The sequence below is a fragment of the Sinocyclocheilus anshuiensis genome, unplaced genomic scaffold (genome assembly GCF_001515605.1).
Source record: "Sinocyclocheilus anshuiensis isolate Anshui unplaced genomic scaffold, SAMN03320099.WGS_v1.1 scaffold77, whole genome shotgun sequence".
Lineage (NCBI taxonomy): Eukaryota > Metazoa > Chordata > Actinopteri > Cypriniformes > Cyprinidae > Sinocyclocheilus > Sinocyclocheilus anshuiensis.
In genome coordinates, this window is record NW_015537941.1 from 699755 (window position 1) to 718555 (window position 18801).

General features: G+C 40.5%; 1 protein-coding gene across 3 annotated transcripts in view; it reads right to left on the reverse strand.

Moving 5' to 3' along the window:
- The window catches only part of bcor (BCL6 corepressor), a 49100-nt gene that overhangs the window by 12384 nt on the left and 17915 nt on the right, over positions 1 to 18801 (reverse strand). For 2 of the 3 annotated variants that reach the window (XM_016453863.1, XM_016453848.1), the window contains 3 exons: positions 16319 to 16708; positions 11397 to 11701; positions 6910 to 7188 (listed from right to left, as the gene is read on the reverse strand). In XM_016453863.1, coding sequence (XP_016309349.1) covers positions 6910 to 7188; positions 11397 to 11701; positions 16319 to 16708 — 974 coding nt within the window. The remainder of the gene's footprint in view (positions 1 to 6909; positions 7189 to 11396; positions 11702 to 16318; positions 16709 to 18801) is intronic. The other variant, XM_016453854.1, reaches the window with a different exon arrangement.

The window sequence follows — 18801 nt, forward strand, 5'->3', positions numbered from 1 at the left end:
GCTCTGAGAGTTGAAGGTCTGTATCCTGCTATTTGCTCAGGCTTGGCAGACAGTGACAAAACAGGGTGCGACTCACGCCTCACTGACCCTCTGTATACACACACACACTTTCTGCTGGTTACTAAACTGCAAACATTCACAAGTGAACACTATTGCTTTTAAAGGGATAGTTCACCCAAAAATGAGAATTCTGTCATAATTTATTGACCCTCAAGTCGTTCCAAACTATGACTTCTTTTGTATTCCAGGTGAGTGCGTACGTTTCTGTTTTTGACCAGTCAATAGGTGTCTAAAACAACATTGATGACTCCATTGATGAAAAAGGTGAGTAAATGATGACAGAGCTTTAATTTTGGGTTGAACTGTGCCTTTAAATAAACTCAAACTTTCCTTATTTTTTTCCCCCTAAAATATGCAGACTGCAAATAATCTGAGAGGGAATTTAGATCAGATTAGGTTGCAGTCAATGCATGCGACAGGGTTATTTCAGGTCACAGACTGTTTTGCGGTCGTCATCTAGATCAAAATTTCCTCTTGCACGGAATCCTTATACGCGGCCTTGAACGGACAGCCTGACCAGCGGACACGCTCATGCAGTCAACTGTGGAAAACACGCAGGTTTTTCCACTTGCGCTCGGTTAATGCCTGAAATGCAAGCCAAAATGACTCAATCACACGCGCGCGCACACAAACACACACACACACACACACACAGAGAACCGCTCAAAGGCGCCCGGGAGTTTCATCAAGCCAAGAACGGTTTGTTTTGAAGGTGCGAGCCCATGAGAAAATGGAAACGAGAGCGCGCGCAAAACTACGTGCCGTTTGCATGTTTACTGCAGTTGCGCTGGGACCGAGATGGAGTGCCACACACACACACACACACACACAGAGAGAGAGAGAGCTGGCAGCTCAGTGCGTTGCTCGCGGCTTATCTCTCTCTCACACACACACACACATATAGAGAGAGCGGCTTCCTGTCTGAGGCAGGAGCGCAGGAGGGGAAAGGAGGGGGACGGAACGAACGAAGACTAGAAAAACAAGCCGCTGTCGACTGACAGAAAAAACACACGCGGACGGAAGGTCTGTCCTCACCTGCTAAGGGCCGTCGTGAGGGTGTAGAGAGGGAGGAGAACGAACGATCGAGAGAGAGAGAGAGAGAGAGAGAGAGAGAGAGATGAGGAATACAGGGTGGGAAGGATTACGTTTTATCTCGCTTCCTCTGACACACACACACGCCGCACGGATCGGCGCCGAGTGCCCTCCGCTGCGCGCTCCGCCGCTCCCCCACCGTATCTGTGGCGCACGCACAGCCCCGCGAGAACAGCCGCCTTTAACCGATGTCGCCAAGCGCATTTATAAAGCCATTAGAGCAGAATTAGACCCCAAGCGCCAGCGGGGAAAATCACAAAGCCCTGAGACTCAGCGTTAACGAGAGCCCACGCTCTCGACAAGCGTTCGAGAAAATCCACCGCGAGCGGAACACTCTAGCTCTCTGCAATCTGGGAGAAAAGCTCATTAGGCAAAAAAGCTGTTTAGCTATTAGTAAAAAAAAAAAATTGTTTGGATGTTATTAAAATACAGTTCAGCTATCCGTAAACAGTTTAGCTATAGTAAAAAATATTTTTGGTATTAGTTTGTTAGTTTATCAATTAGAGAAGAACAGTTTAACATTCATACACACAGTTTAGCTAGGCCTATTTTTAAACCGTTTAGCTATTCTTACACATAGTTCAGCTAAACTCTTTAGCTATTCGTAAATAGTTGGTGTTTATACACAGGCCGATTTGCTATAACCAAAACAATGTAGCAATTCGTAAAAATGTTAGCTAGTAGCTAGTAAACAAACTAAACTATAAGAATAATAGGGCTGCCCTCGACTAAAGATTTTTCTGGTCGACTAGTAGTCGTTCATTTTAAGCATTAGTTGACTATTAGTCGCACTTTTATTAATAAACCATATAAATCATAATAATGAGCATTTAATTGCCTACATAGCCTAATAAGCGCTCAAGCTCACGCAAAAAAAGGCTTGCCACAGCGCACCGGCAAATATAATTAGGGGCCAAGCACCGAAGGTGCGTAGGCACCTATTGAAACCGTTGGCGTTACTCTTCTTCTTCTTCTTCTTCCGCCGCAAGTCTATGGCAGCCCATAGAACCGCTTGCGGGAAAGTTGTATAATTTGGCACACTGATAGAGGACAGTCTCAACATTCACCACAGCAAGTTTGGAGTCTCTAACTCCAACTCTCTAGCGTCACACTTGTCCAAAGTTGCAAGTTCTTTATGCTAATAACTTTTGAACCGTAAGGCACAAATGGAAAATTATTTTTTTTCCTGTGAATCCTTGGCTCATGCCGAGTCGAATGAACACCAAAATTCAAAAATTGCAAGGTTTAGTTTTTTCGCTATTTTTAATTGTTCGAACTCGTCCTAGACGGTTTGTCTGATTCTCACCAAAATTGGCTCAGATCATCTTCAGACCATGCTGGCAAAAAGTTATGGAATTCAAGTTAATTTGTCCAACCGTTCTCGAATAACGCACGAAGGAATTCTACGAAAAGCACGTAAAAATGAATGTGAGGCTATATCTCCGCAACGGTTTGGCGTATTGAGACCAAACTTGGTGTGTGTTATAACAAGCATGACCTGAGACTACCTGCAGTGTTTCGGCGCAGTGCCCATCGGTATGCATCTTCGGCACCGTGCCCTGATGGTACTCAAACAGTTTGGGTGCAGCGCCACCTTGTGGTCAAAAGATATAAAGCAATTTATAAAACTGCTAATAACTTTTGCATACATTATCATATTGTAATGAGACTGATGTTGATAGATTCCTTGGATCATGCCGATGTTTCATACGGATTACGTAATCTGAGAATATTTGTTTTCTATTTGAATAGGTTCATTTAAAAGTTTCACTCTCTATAGATATATTTTTCATGTCTGTAATAAGGCAAGCATACACTGGGTTTCGAAGTGACGCGCTCAAGTTCATAGACCGAGACGGCAGAAAGCGCATCCTGTTTGCTTTAATTAGGCTATTTAACAAAAGCGCAACGTTTCATTGTTATTCTGAGTGCACATGAATAAACGTAGAGTCTTTACAGATACAAAAGATGCATTACTCTAATCTGTATGACCAAAAATGACGAAGTATTTTAAGAGCCAATGATCGCACCGGCACCTCCATCTGTCCGCACAAACACGTGAACAGCGCACTGTTTTTCTAGGCTAACATTAGATTGAGCTGCCATGTAAAGTTGCTACTACATACATATTTCAGATGATAAGCCATATTTGAAGTCGATGAATGTTAGGAGAGCATATGGATGTCCTGCCCGATGTAGGCCTACTATATTACCACATAGACCAGCCGTTAACGATTTGCCCGTCACGGACTGCGTGATTTTGCCACTTCATGTGGATTTTTTTTTTCTGCGACTAAGTGACTAATAAAATTTTGGTAATATGCATATAAACAGCCTTTTAATTAGCAGAGTAGAATAATCATGGCTGATAGTAAGACATGCAAACATAAAAGAAAACCAAACTGGACGTGAGAACAGCTGTGTATATTAAGGATATAATCAAAAATGTGGAGTTGGGATAACCTCCAAACCAAAGCCGATACCTTTTTAAAAGCTCATTATCGTCAAATGTTTCTAAAATGTTTATCCGGCGCCTCCATCTGTCATGCAGTAGCCCAAGCGCGCTTCAGCTTCCACACTCCGCACAAACACGTGAACTGCGCACTTTTTTCTAGGCTAACATTAGATTGAGCTGCCATGTAAAGTTGCTACTACATACATATTTCAGATGATAAGCCATATTTGAGGTCGATGAATGTTAGGTGAGCATATGGATGTCCTGCCCGATGTACTATATTACCACACAGACCAGCCGTTAACGATTTGTCCGTCACAGACTGCGTGATTTCATGTGGAATTTTTTTTTCTGCGACTAAGCGACTAATTAAATTTTGGTCGACCAAGCCTCTTCTCGTCGACTAACGGTTAGTCGACTATTATGGGGGCAGCCCTAATGAATAATGAAACGAAGTTAAATATAAACTGTTCAGCTATTCATAAAAACATCTCTGTTCAGAAAATTTAGATATTTGTAAAAATAGTTTAGATATTCGCTTACAATTCGTTTATCTATTAGTAAACAACCGTTTAGCTATTCTTGTACACACAGTTTAGCTATTTTTAAATAGTTTAGCTATTACATATACAATTTACAAATGTGTCACAGTTTTGCTATTAGTGAAATATTGAGCTATTCGTAAACATTTAGCTATGCATAAGCAAGGGTAAGCTATTCATATACACTTTAGCTATTTGTAAACAATTTAGATATCAGTATTTTTTACATTTAGTTCATAGTTCTCATATAGTACACAGTTCATAGTTTATCTGTCAGTGAAGAACAGTTTAGCTCATATTGTATGTTATTGTTCCTTGAATAAAAAAAAAACAGTTTAGCTATTTGCACACACAGTTTAGCTATTTTTAAACAAGGTTTAGCTATTTATAAACAGTTTAGCTAAATATAAATTGTCAAAGTGTTTAGCTACTAGTAACAATATAGCTCTTCGTAAATGGCATTTAGTTATTCATATTCATAAACAGTTTATATTTTCTTAAATAAGGTTTAGTTATTCATAAAAATTATAGTTTAGCTATTCATAAACAGTTTAGCTATTAGCTACTAGAAATATTTAAAGAAAAAACTGGGTTAAAATCTAAATGTCAACTTAAACAACAAAATACAAAATGTACAAAATGCAAATTCTTTCTTTTCTGTGAGAACTGTCAGCCTTTTTTTATGGTTAGATATGAAGAAAAACCACCCTCCATTTCCGTGGGACGTTAATGGCGGGCGTTGGTTTGGGCAACGAGAGATCAGGAGGTGCGTGAAATGGGTGGCTAATGGCTTAAAACAGCGCGTGTTTAGCACCTTCAGCCGAATGATTAATTAACGTGGAGATTACGGAGAGCACTTGTCAGATCGCTGATTGGACCTTAATGGCAAAGAGCCATTCTGCCTAAGAGCAGAATTACCAAGAGAGTCTAGCAACTGCAGCAGAATCAGAGAGAGAGAGAGAGAGAGAGAGCGCAAGAGATGGATAGGGCTCTTTCACACACACGCATACACACACACACACATAACGATAGGTTTCAATCAGCACACAAAGGCCAGTTTTGTCTGAGTCATAAAAGAGGGAGGCAACAACCAAACACAAGTGTAAATAAGCAGCATCGTAACGCAAGAGAGACGTCAGCGCTGGCGGAATGTAATGAAAAAGTGTGTGCGTGTTGCAGTAAAACTCGGCTTGAGAGCCAAAGGGAGGTGAAAAACGCAAACAAGTGAACAAGAGACATTGGGGGAAGGGAACTACAAACGTGTGTGTGTGTCAAAGCATGCAGTGGTGATGAAACCGCCTGGCCACTTCAAGCACAAAACTTACAAAATACACAAACACACAGCAAGGAATGGAGCACAATGGAACGTGACATCCCTAGTTGCAAGAAAACAAACCCACAGACACATGTGGATGCACGTTATAGGCAGAACGAGAGAAAAGCGGAAAATAGCAGATGGGAAAAACGGGGGGGGGTATAAGCGTAAAACTAGCTTGATTCCGACACCACAAAAGCGTGTTCTATTCTGGAACAGCACCACTGCCTTAATGCTAAAAAATGCTCCGTAAAATGCAATAAGAAACTTTCCCTTTTAGTGGAATTCAAGGCACTGCTGCAGAGCGAGAGAGGAGGGGGGGAGGAGGGGGGTGGGGAAGGAGAGAAATCATGCGCTCGCAGCAGTAATCGCTCATTTCCTGTTCTCCGTGCCAGTCCTTTCAGACGCACTGCCGGAACTAATCCAGCTCCCCATTAATCTGCACAAATTGGACACGGAACGCCACGCCATTCCAGAACCCGCAGAACCACCGTATTCCAGAACTGTGGAATACCGTCAGATTCCAGAACAGCACGGAATCTACTAAACAATGAGATCAGTGCAAGTTTTGTTGCATTACAAAAATACTGAACACCGGAGAGATATTCTACGATATTTAGACAATATGAAATTGGTATTTTAATAAATAATAAAAGTCGCTAGTCTTATTACCAATAATTCATCAATGCACATTATTCTACAAATAAACTTAAACGAAATAATAATAGCATTCTTTGCTTCTAAAAAAGACGTGGAGAAAACCTGGACCGTAGAGTGCTATAACGTTGCTAGAACATTCCTAGAACGTTGCTAAAGCATTGCGGCACTCCTTCACAAAATCCAATTAACAGAGTAACCCAATCAAATTTTGATAGGTAAATGCAGCAATATTTACTATAAATATTCAGTTTCATTGATAAATCATGCAATATTGCGAAAGATAAATGTGCTGCAAATGCCATTTCAAGTTGTCTTCAGGAACACTGCAGTGTTGCAAAAACACCAAAACACTCTACCGACATTCGTGTTAAACTAAAAAAAGACTGAATATAAGATCAGAGACGGTGTGCGAAAGGTTAAGGTTTTCAGGTTCGACAGAGAAAGAGCAAGGACGCGACGGAGAAAGTGCGAAAAACAGCTCGTCTGCGAAAGCACGGGAATGAATGAGAGCGAGAAAGGTTTGAGTGGGAGTGCAAAAGCCGAAAGGAGAAAGAGATGAGACGGCGGGTGTGTGTGTGTGCGCGAGCGAGAGGGAGAAAAAAAACGGTGTGTGTGTGTGTGTGTGTGTGTGTGCATGCGCGCGCCAAGCAATCGCTCTGTGCCTGTCAGGGGCTCTCACATGTCAGACTCAGTCTCACGCAGAAATAATGAGATGCGAAGAGAGCAGGGGAGGGCAGCCGGAGAGAGAGACGGTCGCGCACACACACACGCAAATGCGAGCTTACCTCATATCCCAGCCGCGCAGCTCGCTGCAGTAGAGTCTCGCCTGCGTTCTTGTTGACAATGAGTCGGCGTGCTTCGGGCGGCATGGGCCTGCTGACTGGTGGCTCCGCTGACACTGGAGGTGCGGGGGCGACCAGAGGTACGGGTACATCCGGAACGGCACATGGAGGGGTCGGGGGTGCCGCGGGTTGGTAGGCAGGGGAAGGGGGTCGGGGTTTGACCGGAGAAATCTCGTAATCAGAAAGAGTTGCTGGCTGCTTCTGGGCGGAACGTTTCACCACCTGACGGGGGGAATAAAAATGTGTTACTTTACAAGGCCTTTGGATTTCACACAGATATTCAAGTCATAGTACGTGGTGGCACAAACAGGGAAAGGCGGATGTTCTTTACAAAGACTGAGCGGATAAAAGAGTGACAGAGCTACACTCACTTGGTGCCAAGAGACAAGCGGGATGGAGCGCTAATTAATCACAGCGACAAGTTCATAGTCAGCACTGCAGTATAATTAGAGAGACCGAAATTTGAAATTCGAAACATTTGAATGTGAAAATGTGAGCTGTTCCTACAATTTTTTTCCGCAGTAGAGAGAAAACTGAGGCCGAACAGCAGTGCAGGAAACGCTGTTTCCCACCATAAACCAAGAACAAAAGTGTGACTGTCAACAACGGCTCCTCGCACACACACCACGCATGGTCAGCAAGGTTATTTTTGGCCTTCAGTTAAATATGCCAAAACAAACAGAGACTATTTACACCAGTACAATCCATAAACACGTTTTAAACTGAAAAAATGTGCCTCTTCCCACATCGAGCGCTTCTCTGTTTTCGGCTCTAGGCTACGTGCTTGTTTGCGAGCTGGATGGAAAGCTGCAGACGCCGATCCGTCAGCGAGCGTGTTCCCCGGCAGGGAAAGTTAAACAGGAAACAACGGAAGACTTTGGCTCTCTCCCACTCGCTTTATCTCTCCCGCCTTCCGTGTGCGAGTTCTCTATCTGTGGAGCGCAGCAGGGCGGGCGGATGAGAGCCGTGTGTGTGTGTGTGTGTGTGTGTAGGCCACGAGTTCATGCGAGCAAACTGAAGGTCGGGAAGGTGGGGTGATCGGGCCGGGAACTCCACCCACCCCAGAGGAGTTCCACAGCGCAGCAGCTGTCAGAGTAAACACACACACACACAGTGCACGAACATACACGCTTGGTCCGTAACAACAAAGAAAACAAGTCTCTTTAAAATATGACGATTGACATTTTCTTGTTTGTCTGAATGAGGACATACAGATTAGACAGACCAAGATTAATCCGACTACTAAAATATTTTATATATATACCGGTAGGTAGGTAGGTAGGTAGATAGATAGATAGATAGATAGATAGTAGATAGATTTATAATATTTGTATTAATATTTATTTATTAATAATAACAATAAGAATGCGAAGAATGCGAATATAATAATAATAAAATAATAAATTATTATTATTAATTGTTTCCTTATTTTATCAAATTTAAGATTAATAAATCCTAATACATTATTATTTATCAACAACAATCATAAATATATTTATAAGAAAGAGAAAATATGTATATAATAATAATAACAACAATAATAAATGTTTATATATTATATATATATTTTAAGAAGAGTTAGAATAAATGTATGTAATAATAATAACAAAAACAAAAATTTTTATCACTATTAAATGGTTTCATTATTTTATCAAATTTTATAAAAATAATAATAAATACTGATCGTATTTATACTTATAATATTAATAATAGGAAGAATTAGAATAAATATGTGTATTATTATAAAAATAATAATCCTAATTTTTCCAATATTTTGGATTTTTTATATTTTTTTTTAAGTAAAAATATAAAACACAAAAAAGGTAAAGGAAAAATATACACATTTCAGCAAACCACTTGACAAACTGTTATGAGTCATTTTTCCCAATTGAGGACATCCCATATGTCCCCAAAGGCAGGTTTCGGAAAAAGTAGTTCACATTGCAAACCAAGTAAACCCACACACACTGTATTGTGTAAACACCTACATAATATTTTCATAGGAGGGCGTTTGTCTGCTGTAAACGCTGTGGACTCGAGGTGTGTGTGTTTTGTGTTCGGCTGCAGAACGCAGGCTACGTGTGTGTGCGACTGTGCGCTACATCTGCGTGCGGGGAGAACGCAGGCGGTGTTATTTAAAGAATGCACAGTGAGTTCACTGGGGAGTCATTTTCCTTGACGGAGAAAGAAAGAGAACAGATTCTGACCCGGCCTTCACTTCTCCCCTCCCCCTCGCTTACGTCTCTCCACTGAGAGTCTGCCTTTCAGCACAAGAGGAGGTCAAAGCAACCGCACTCTAAACACACACGCTATGACCCCCTCCCGCGTCCGTTGAGCCGTCCCAGAGAGCCGCGGTGCTTCCCTAATTGGGATGATTAACATTGTTGTGATTGGAGACATGTTTTTAAACGGTTCCTCACTGAGCCCGGGGAGAACGCCTGGGTTGTGAGCCAAAGCAAAGAGCACCGCTAGCCTCTCTCGCGCAAACAAAGAAAGGACGTTCTTGTGCAGATAAACGAGCACCTCGACCTTCTGTGATCGCACCGACATGTGCCTCCGCACTTACCTTGTGTTGGTGGGCGGGGCTGAGTTCAGGACACTCCTCATTGGTCGACTGCGACAGCATCCTGCGCTCCTGTTGGCCGAGGTGCTTGGTCTTGCATTGCCGCTTGCCCTTTGGCTTTTCAGGGTCGCCGTGCCAGCGCAAACGAGATGGGAAGGTGCCTTCGGGGTCCAGAGAGGGCAAGGAGGATCCCAGTGACTTGCGGTGCTCCTTTAATCGCTGCCGTTTTTCTGAGAGGTGAGATGGAATCGAGGAGGAAAACTTCCGCATGGTATCGGCACAAAAGCCGTGAGAGAGAACAGGAACTGCTAGAGAGAAAGGGAGAGATTAAAAGAGTTGGCTAATATTACGCTCATGTTTAAATCGGAAAAGCTGAACATATTTGACCAGTTTCTGCGTTGATTGTGGTGGAGAATCTACGTAATTCTTCAAAATGTAAAAATTCGGTAAAATGCATTCAAATTAGCTGAGAATGTTACAGTGGGGAGGAAAATAAAACAGAAAAAAAATCAATTGAATTGAAAGTTGAACATTTTTGTTTGTGCCGTTCCTGCACTGATTGTGGTGAAAAAGCAACGTAGTTCTACAAAATGTGAAAATTTGGTAATAGATAGATAGATTTATAATATTTGTATTAATATTTATTTATTAATAATAACAATAAGAATGCGAAAAATGTGTATATAATAATAATAAAATAATAAATTATTATTATTAATTGTTTCCTTATTTTATCAAATTTAAGATTAATAAATCCTAATACATTATTATTTATCAACAACAATCATAAATATATTTATAAGAAAGAGAAAATATGTATATAATAATAATAACAACAATAATAAATGTTTATATATTATATATATATTTTAAGAAGAGTTAGAATAAATGTATGTAATAATAATAACAAAAACAAAAATTTTTATCACTATTAAATGGTTTCATTATTTTATCAAATTTTATAAAAATAATAATAAATACTGATCGTATTTATACTTATAATATTAATAATAGGAAGAATTAGAATAAATATGTGTATTATTATAAAAATAATAATCCTAATTTTTCCAATATTTTGGATTTTTTATATTTTTTTTTAAGTAAAAATATAAAACACAAAAAAGGTAAAGGAAAAATATACACATTTCAGCAAACCACTTGACAAACTGTTATGAGTCATTTTTCCCAATTGAGGACATCCCATATGTCCCCAAAGGCAGGTTTCGGAAAAAGTAGTTCACATTGCAAACCAAGTAAACCCACACACACTGTATTGTGTAAACACCTACATAATATTTTCATAGGAGGGCGTTTGTCTGCTGTAAACGCTGTGGACTCGAGGTGTGTGTGTTTTGTGTTCGGCTGCAGAACGCAGGCTACGTGTGTGTGCGACTGTGCGCTACATCTGCGTGCGGGGAGAACGCAGGCGGTGTTATTTAAAGAATGCACAGTGAGTTCACTGGGGAGTCATTTTCCTTGACGGAGAAAGAAAGAGAACAGATTCTGACCCGGCCTTCACTTCTCCCCTCCCCCTCGCTTACGTCTCTCCACTGAGAGTCTGCCTTTCAGCACAAGAGGAGGTCAAAGCAACCGCACTCTAAACACACACGCTATGACCCCCTCCCGCGTCCGTTGAGCCGTCCCAGAGAGCCGCGGTGCTTCCCTAATTGGGATGATTAACATTGTTGTGATTGGAGACATGTTTTTAAACGGTTCCTCACTGAGCCCGGGGAGAACGCCTGGGTTGTGAGCCAAAGCAAAGAGCACCGCTAGCCTCTCTCGCGCAAACAAAGAAAGGACGTTCTTGTGCAGATAAACGAGCACCTCGACCTTCTGTGATCGCACCGACATGTGCCTCCGCACTTACCTTGTGTTGGTGGGCGGGGCTGAGTTCAGGACACTCCTCATTGGTCGACTGCGACAGCATCCTGCGCTCCTGTTGGCCGAGGTGCTTGGTCTTGCATTGCCGCTTGCCCTTTGGCTTTTCAGGGTCGCCGTGCCAGCGCAAACGAGATGGGAAGGTGCCTTCGGGGTCCAGAGAGGGCAAGGAGGATCCCAGTGACTTGCGGTGCTCCTTTAATCGCTGCCGTTTTTCTGAGAGGTGAGATGGAATCGAGGAGGAAAACTTCCGCATGGTATCGGCACAAAAGCCGTGAGAGAGAACAGGAACTGCTAGAGAGAAAGGGAGAGATTAAAAGAGTTGGCTAATATTACGCTCATGTTTAAATCGGAAAAGCTGAACATATTTGACCAGTTTCTGCGTTGATTGTGGTGGAGAATCTACGTAATTCTTCAAAATGTAAAAATTCGGTAAAATGCATTCAAATTAGCTGAGAATGTTACAGTGGGGAGGAAAATAAAACAGAAAAAAAATCAATTGAATTGAAAGTTGAACATTTTTGTTTGTGCCGTTCCTGCACTGATTGTGGTGAAAAAGCAACGTAGTTCTACAAAATGTGAAAATTTGGTATAATGTATTCAAATTAGCTGAGAATATTGCAGTAAAATGAAAGGAAAAATTTAGCTGAATTCAGGTAAATGTAAGAAAAATAAACAAAATTATTATTTAATTTCTGCACCAATTGTGAAGGAAAATCTATGTACTGTAATTCTAAAAAAAAAAAAAAAAGTACAAATTTGGTCACATGCATTCAAATTAGCCGAGAATACTACAGTAGAATAAAAAAAAAATCAGTTGAATGAACAAAAACAAAATATTTAATAAACATTCAAATGGTGGGAGAGAGATGAACAAATATCTTAAAAGTTTTTTTGTACCTTTTCTGCACTGGTTGTGGTGGAAAGTCTAACGTAAGAATTATGTAATATGTTAAAATTTGCTGAAAATATTACAGTAGAATGAAACAAATTCAGCTGAATGAGACAAATGTCAAAATATTTAATGAACATTCAAAGGGTGGGAGATACGTAAAATGCAGCAAATGTTACAGTGCAAATGTGTTGTCAAAATAATAAAATGCATAAAATAAATTAAAAAAAATACTACAGAATTTTGTACCCGCAGATTCTATGAACATACTTACAACTTTTTAATTATAAATTCTGTAATAACTAATTTCACAGAAAATATAACTGGAAGGAAACAAAACAAAGATAAATAGCAAGAACACAAATTTGGGATTTACGGTTTGTGCGTTTGCAAGATATTTCATCACGGGCAACACACACAAATATCAAACCGACAGAAGCTTCCTTAAAGTCTCATTAGGTAAATCAGACTGACAGCAGTAGAATGAACAGCAGCAGGCTGACCGCCTTATGAGGGACGGACAAAGGACGAAAAGATTTACAAAAACTGATGCATCCTTTCCTTCGTCTGCTTTCTATTTTGCATCACGTGACCAGAGCTCAAGCAAGAGAGGCACATTTAAGCGATAACATCAACCGGCGGAGAAGGACAGAAGGAAAAAGAGGGAAAACATGAAAGGAAGAGCAAGATAAGAGAGGGAAATCAAATGAAAAGGGAAGCAACAGCGAACAGAAAAGGAGAAATGACGGACGGACGTAAAAGTGGTAGAATAGAGAGAGAAATGCAGCAACGAGGGAAAGAGACGATGAAAGGGTGAGCGCAAGGCCGAGAGAGGGAGAGAGAGAAACCGAGCACGCTCCACATCTGTTCCATTATTCATCATATTCCCCGTTCAGTCGCACACACACACACAAAGCCAGCGAGAGCCCCACCACACAGTAAATTTCTCTCACGCATGCAAGCAAGAACAGAGGACGCCAAAGACAGAAGACCACATAGCCAACAAAAACACATACTACCAACTACCAAACACCAATAAATAAATATATATATATATATATATATATATATATATATATATTTCAGCCAGGCCAAGTATCAAATTATCAAATTTGGGCGATAACAAATTTGGGCGATTTTTGCTAACAAACGTTCTCACAGGCTTATTAACAGATAAATAATATAAAAATATAGAAACAAGATAAGTGTTTGTTTACATATACATATTGTTTACATAACAGTACATATTAAAACTTTCCATTCATTTGTTCAAATTTGGTAGAATTTTTGCAAATTTTGTCAAACTTTTGCAATTTTAGTAAAATAAGAAAAATAATTTGTATACAAAATGTACAAGTTTTGTTTACCAACTGATGAATTGGAGTAAATACTGCATACATTTTTACATTCACTAAGAAAAAAAAAGATCTTCACATTCTTGGTGAATTGAGTAAATATTGTGTAAAATAAACATTAGAAATTTTGCCTACCACCAAAAGACATGTAACAATGTTTCAATTTGCAACCACAAAAACTATTGCAGAAATGTCACCCACTCTGCTATCTAGATATTTTCTAAACTAAAAAAAAAAAATCCCAAAAATTGACCACTACTACCAATATTCAGTTTACACTGTTTACAAGTTTACACAAACAGTAAATTCGCAAATCATATTCTCACCACAAAATCAGATCCATTACACATCAGCGGCCTCTGCAGTGAATTGGTTTGGTAGATGAAGCTGGCAGATCTAATAGATCGGCCCGAGACAAAAGCACCTTAGAGAACCTTCAACACGCAGACCACCAATTGTGCAACTGTTCGCATTTGGTGTGTGCGCGTTTGCGCACAAGAACACATCCTCATGGGCAAACTGTTCCAACCTGTGTAAAGTGCTCCTCTCCTTCAACAGGCTAATTAAAGTCCTACCCTGAGAACCCTTGAGACCGGATTCACCGCACCTACCCCACACGCACACACATGCACGCACAAAAGTGTGCGTGCTCTGCAACCTAAGTAAATCACTCAATTAGCAAAAGGGGAGCAAAGACCTTAATGTCTTTAAAAATCAACAGAACAAAAGCGGTGCGCTAAAAACGCACACACACACACACACCCTGGGGCTTACAGCGGAGAGTCGTGCATCACTGGCATGCGTGTCTTGTCTCTCACACCTTGTCATAGACGACACAAATTAGCCTGTGTGTGTGTACGAATTCCCTCGGCTGAAGAGCGAGAGCATGTGTGTGTGCGGTGGGAGACGGATTTCACAATAATGCATTAACTAGCAAACCATCTCTCAGCTTGAGTAAAACCAAGATGCATATGTATAGGACCATATTACTCACACGCACAGAGTGAGGGATAGAATGAGATAAAGAGTCTCGTCTCTCAACTTACTGCTCTCTGATCCTCCTGACAGAACGCCAGCACAATATCCAGCAGCCAAGATACTGACGGGCAGCCTCACACACATACACATACACGCACGTTGTTATTTGCACAGTTGTGGAATCTCATGGCTCATTACTCTGCGGCATGCGCTTTCTCGGCGATGCTTTTATACCAACAAGGAAGCGAGCGCCTGAGAGTGTGTGTGCGTGCGAGCGAGCGCGAGCGCGGCTTGTCAATCAACAAGAATCATTATTGCTATCCCAAAGCCACAGACACAGGGCGACGTGCTCTGCTTTCCTCTAATCTGGCTCTCCCTACTGCCTCGCTCTCGTCTTTCACCTCAGTTCTCCCCTCAGCGCTCCGTATCCTCTTTTCATCTCTTTCACTCCTTCTCTTCCACCCTTTCCCTCTGCTTTCTAACAGCCGTTCGTTCCCTTTCTCTTTGCGTCTCCCCACTCAGTTCTCTCCTTCTGGGTCCTTCTCTGACCTGCATAACTTAATGAGACTTAGTCTTAGCTTAGAGCACCATTTACAGACCTGCCAATAGAAAGAAAAAGAGTGTAGTATGTAGGGTGTAGTATGCAGAATTTAGTATGTGAAAGGATGTAGTTTGTATAGTATAGAAATAGTATATAGTATGTAGGATGTGGTATACATGTATATATAGGGAACATTACGTAGTAAGTAGGGTGTAGTGTATACCATGTAAAGTGTAGTGTGTACTATACTAGATATGAGAAGGTTGCATGCCATAGTATGTAGTTTAAAGGATACAGAGTGTAGTATGTATTGTGTAAGACAAAACGTATAGGAGGTAGGGGGTAGTATGTTGACTATAGTATGTAGTGTGAAAGAACTCAGTTTGCATAGTATTAAAAGGTATAGTGTGTAGGATGTAGTATATATATGTAGGGTATAGATTGTAGTATATAGGAGGCATGAATTAGTAAGTAGGGTGTAGTGTATACCATGTAAAGTGTAGTGTGTAAGCCTTGTAGTGTGTAGATTGTATGCCATAATATGTAGTTTTAAGGATACAGATTGTAGTATGTATTGTGTAAAACGCAATATGTATTAGGTACTCTATGGCCTGTAATCTATGTTGGATGTGAGGCCATAATATTTAGGGTGTAGGGAATAGTTTGCAAGAAACAGGGTGTAAAAGGTAGTGTGCAGAGCATAAATTAGGGTGTAGGATGTAGTTTGCACCCTACAACGATAGATACTACATAGACTGTATTGTGTAGAGTGCAATGCATAGGACGTAGAGATGCAGTATGTAAGGCAAATGTAGGGTATAGGGCATAAAGTGTAGTATGTAAGCCATCTGTAGGGTGTAGTATGTAGTTTGTGGTGCATAAGAAACCGCACTCTCTGTATCGGTATTCTTTACCTGAATGGTTTGTGCATGGCTAAATGAGGAAACTGTTTAGTAATGCAAATAAAACAGGATAACAGACTACAAAACCAATTTACTCCGTTGTCCCTTGCCATCAAGTCTGTGGTCCTCTTGACATAAATGTCCTCTAAAGATTTTCACAGACAGGCTTCTCTGTTCTACCCAGAATGCTCCGCTCTCCACTTACAACCGTGCATTGAAATGAGACAAAATTGGAAGGTGTACCTGTGTTGGACTCTGCGTATTCCAGCTGGTCCTTAGTCCAGCCTTTCTCCACTTCTGCTTTCCTCTTCACCCCCTTCTCTTCAAATCCATTCGCTTTGACCTTTCGATCCACAGCAGGGACACCGTGGGCGACTCGCGGGACCTCTGAGGGACAAGAGTCAAGCTTTTCCCTCCTGGCGGTTTGGAGTTGTGGAAGAGAGGCTTTGGATGTGGGAGACAAACCCATGTTGGGAGCTCCGAATTGCGGCCTGTCATGGTTGAGCTGCCCCTGTCTATCCCACAGTTCCTGGAGATTATGGAGGTGGCGGGGCTTACTGAGCCGAAGACCCGTCAACTCAATGCACACCTTCAGATTCTTCACCTCCTGCTCGGAGGGCTGCGGCCACACGTCTGTGGAGAGAGATAGAAGCAATTCGTTTATATACCTTGTATTAACATTCAGCTCGGATGATCCGATCTTAAGTGGTCAGCTGGGACGATTTGCTGGATACACCTGGATTTACTATGCATCTCAAATCAAAGAATTTGTGACCGGTGTTGGGAAGGTTACTTTGGAAATGTAATAGGTTACAGATTACAAGTTACCCTATTTAAAATGTAATAAATAGTGTAATTATTTCTATTACTTTATAAAAGTAATGTAACTGATTACATTTGATTACTTTTTGAGTAGCCTACTTTTCTAAATTTCTAACAAATGTTTTCAAATGTTAATCATTTTGAAACATTTAAAGCAGGCAGGGTTAACGTTACAGTAGTAATCAACACTAATTACTGTCGGACTTCAAAATCCTTTATCACTTGAATTAAGATGATAATTACATTTTAAAGCACAGCCACCACAAAATCAGACTTTAACACCTGTTTTTACTTTGAGATCATTCTGAGGTTAAATACAGATTTAAAAATCAGAAGATAGTTTAATAAATTTGAAATGAAATCTTTGCATAGCTATGAACATGAAACACTGGCATCTAACAATGCTTTGGAAAAAACAGTTTAAAAAAATAAAGCATACACAAACCCAAATAGGAAATAAAATGGTTATCAAATCAGCATGTGTCATATTCTGTGTCCTAAACTCCTGAAACATTGGTGTCTCATATTTTAAAGCAGTCAATGCAATTTGGGAAAGAAATCAATCAAACCTATATGTGTGAGAAAACATTCAGCTGTAACCCCTTTTGTAATCATTAACATTTTCATAAGTAACTAATTTAATTACACATTTTTTCTCAGCAACCGTAACAGATTATGGTTACATTTATTTTGTAATTAAATTCCGTAATTCCGTTGCATGTAACTAGTTACTCCCCAACACTGTTTGTGACTACATACATTGCGTACTAAACTGTGCCCAAATTTCTTGTTCTGGCATAAGTTTGTGGTTATATGAATCATAAGTTGTTGCTTGACTGACACATTTAGGATGCATTAGGTTACAAATGCTCTGTAGCCATAGACATCTCTGATAGGCTTGCCACGATAGACGGTGCTGACGGTGATACCGGTGTTAAGCCGCAACACCGGTTATATCACTTGCCCACCGCGGCACCGATCCCCACCGTCGTTTTGATTTTTTATAGTAAGAAAAATCATTTAGTTCAGTAAAAGAACACACTACAATTAAAAACTGAACGCGGCTGCTCCATGCAGCATGCCGAATGACAGTCGCATCACAGATCAGATTTCATTTATCCAGTGAGGAGAGCGAGTCGAGCTGACTGACAAGAAGAGTGAGGTGAGGTGAGACAGACAAGACGGTGGCAGATGATTTAGTTTCGAAACGAGATGCAAAAGCGCCTGTTTGGCAATATTTTGGATTTTGAAAAGCCTGTTGACTTTTGCCATTTATCTAAGGTGATTTTGGAAGTTTTTTTACATCAAGGTGTATGCCGTGCCTCCAAGCTTTCTTACTCGTTTTGCTAATAAACGTTCTACGTTTCTTATTTATTTGGTTATATATTATACATGTTTACTTAGCCTATTTCCAGTTTTGTATACCTATTTAAACTTTATGTAAGTTATTTGTTATTTTATATTAGGCATAGCCTGCCCTATAGCATGGTGTTTTTTATTTGTTTTGTTAATAAAAGTTCTATGTTTTATATATAGGCTAAAGTGAGTTTGACGTCGTATTTTGTTTTTGCATTCAAGCAATTGACGCCAAACTGCCGCTAATTCGAAAGTGAAAGTAAAATGTGCACAGCGCTTTTAAGCTATTTAAAAGCGAAGGAAAGTGAGGAAAAGAGGGGAAATTCAAATGAACTAAAAACAAACAATTGCTTTATGCCGATTTGCCGCTATTTGAAAGTGAAAGTAAAATGCGCACGCAGCTTTTACAAGCTACTTAAAAGCGAAGGAAAGAGAGGAAAAGAGGGAACGCCCCCGCCCTCACGGTGATACCGGTGTCAATTAACCGGTGGGAAAATTTCCTCAACGTCACAACCCTAATCTCTGACCACCAAAAGTTCACAATGCAT